At 47.2% G+C, this 2,192-nt stretch overlaps 1 protein-coding gene across 1 annotated transcript; it reads left to right on the top strand.

Moving 5' to 3' along the window:
• Positions 1-250: 250 nt before the first annotated feature.
• Smim3 (small integral membrane protein 3) lies at positions 251-1,552 on the top strand. Its single transcript, XM_013349467.2, has one exon. The coding sequence runs from the start codon at positions 253-255 to the stop codon at positions 433-435; it is 183 nt and encodes a 60-aa protein (XP_013204921.1). The 5' UTR covers positions 251-252; the 3' UTR covers positions 436-1,552.
• The last annotated feature ends 640 nt before the right edge of the window (positions 1,553-2,192 follow it).

The following is a 2,192-nucleotide window of genomic DNA, read 5'->3' as shown; positions in this document are numbered from 1 at the left end:
GGAACCTGACATCATCTTTTGGTATCTGCAGGCAACCGTATGATTGTAGAAGTGTGCACTTATATGCACACTCACATGTAATAAAATATTAAGAAGAGTTCTTGGTAATAGGACACCCCAGCAAATGATGCCATTATCACCACTAATGATTGATCACAGTAACTCTGACTCCTGGAGATCGCCTTCCTAGGAGGAAGGCAGGGAGAGGGTGCACGCAACTGACTCTCCTTTCCTGTCCATTCCAGGGCCAACATGGATGCGATCAGCCAGTCACCTGTGGATGTCCTGCTTCCCAAGCACATCCTGGATATCTGGGCCATTGTCCTCATCATCCTGGCTACCGTTGTCATCATGACCTCCTTGTTTCTGTGCCCGGCCACTGCAGTCATCATCTATCGAATGCGGACTCATCCGGTTCTCAATGGGGCTGTCTGAGACCCTTGAGAGTGGGATGGCACGTGATGAGGACACAAGTCTCCCCCAGACTGTTCTCAGAAAGACCGAGGAGTTGGACTTGCATTTTAGTTTTGATTCTGCAGCTGGCCAACAGTGTGGGTTTGATCAAGGGACCTAACTCTGTGGGTACCAGGCTCCTTAGCTTTCAACTAGGGGTCATGATCCCTCCATCCTACTTCACAGGGTTGAGAACCATGTGACTTAGCGGAGGTGACAGCTGTTTGTAAGCAGTGAAGCCACACAGATGTTGTACCGTGCGATAAGATGCTTTGAAGAACCAAAGACCCTTGGAGCTGCTGACGGTGCAGGAGGGGAGGGAGACTGGGAAAGAGCAGCTTTGGCCAGTCCCGTGCCTCTCCAAACGATGCAAAGTGTACGCCATCCTCAGCAAACCAAACTTTTTTCATTTTGTGACTCTTCTTCCATTTTTCTCAGTTGGGGAGAGGGAGCTAGTATGGCGGGGGAAAGAGATGAGCACAAGTTTCAAAAACCTCTCTGCCAGTTTCTGCCCTGTGTAACCGGAAGGAGAGCTTTGCCTTAATTTAACAATGCCAAAAGAGGTGACGTGATGACCTGCTTTCTGCATCGAGCCTCACGTCTGTTAGCTTTGCCACTCAAGCAGTGTTGGAAGTGCAGGGTGGCTGAGTTTTCTGCCCAGCATTCCAGCCCCTTTATGTATCACACAGTAGAGAATTTTCCTCTGTCTGAACTTTGTTATTGTTAGCTTCATGTTTTTGTTAATTTCTTGTGTCAATGGAGAACATAGGGCCATGTTCTGCCACTGAGCTATGTCCCCAGCCCTTGTAGCTCCAGCAGCCATCTAAAGTACTTATTATTTTACGAGATTTCCCAGGACTCTTGAACCCGACTCAAAACAGCGATGGTTATTTTAGATGCTATGGTTTATATTTATATGGAGATATTTCTAGACCATTAAAACTTGTCCTTTGATACCCAAGTCAGGGGTATCTTGGGATTTATTGTTATGTAAGAAGATAGCATAGATATTAGGATGTTATTGTGTCAAATGATGCTTACTTTGATTTTACTTCATTGATGTATGCATCCATTTTCCAATAAAGTGCCTCACTGAGCATGTCTGAGATTTTCTTTGAAGAACATCTACCTGAACTTAGAGCTAGATGAAAGAATTCAACTCAGCTGTGTTTTACTTTCTCAGTTCTGGTATCAGTTCAGGGTTTTGTTCATGTTAGGCAGCAGCTTTCCCGCAGAGCTCTGGGCCCTTCCTTCAGGATGCAGTTTCTTGGATTTTTGCAGTTGTAGTTATGGTTTGGAAGATATGAAGTGTGATCCTGTCCTCCTCATCCTGGCTACCATTGTCATCATGACCTCCTTGTTTCTGCGCCTGGCCACTGCAGTCAGCATCTCTCGAATGCGGGCCCATCGGGTTATCAGTGTGGTGGCCAGGATCACTCTACACAGTGTGGAGTGAGGTCTAGAGGCTGAAGGTTGCTAAGTAGGAGTGTAAGGGGCGGTGAAGAAAAGGACAGAATCAAGGAGATGGAAAGGCCCATGCAATATGAAGGAAGGGTACAGTCACACGGGCTGAGGACTGAGCAGGCTACCGGGAAGCCAAAAAGAGAGAGAGAACAAAGCTTCCCAGGGAGAGCACTGTAGTAAAGAGGCAAAAGCCGAAGGGGCGTGGGGAGACTGGCAGGGAAATGTATGTGTCTTGTCCACTTGGGCTGGGTGTTGGGTACTGTTACACTCCTGTC

The sequence above is a fragment of the Microtus ochrogaster genome, chromosome 18 (genome assembly GCF_000317375.1).
Source record: "Microtus ochrogaster isolate Prairie Vole_2 chromosome 18, MicOch1.0, whole genome shotgun sequence".
Classification (NCBI taxonomy): domain Eukaryota; kingdom Metazoa; phylum Chordata; class Mammalia; order Rodentia; family Cricetidae; genus Microtus; species Microtus ochrogaster.
Note: the sequence above shows the minus strand (reverse complement) of the source record. Positions and strands in the feature narration are given on the sequence as shown.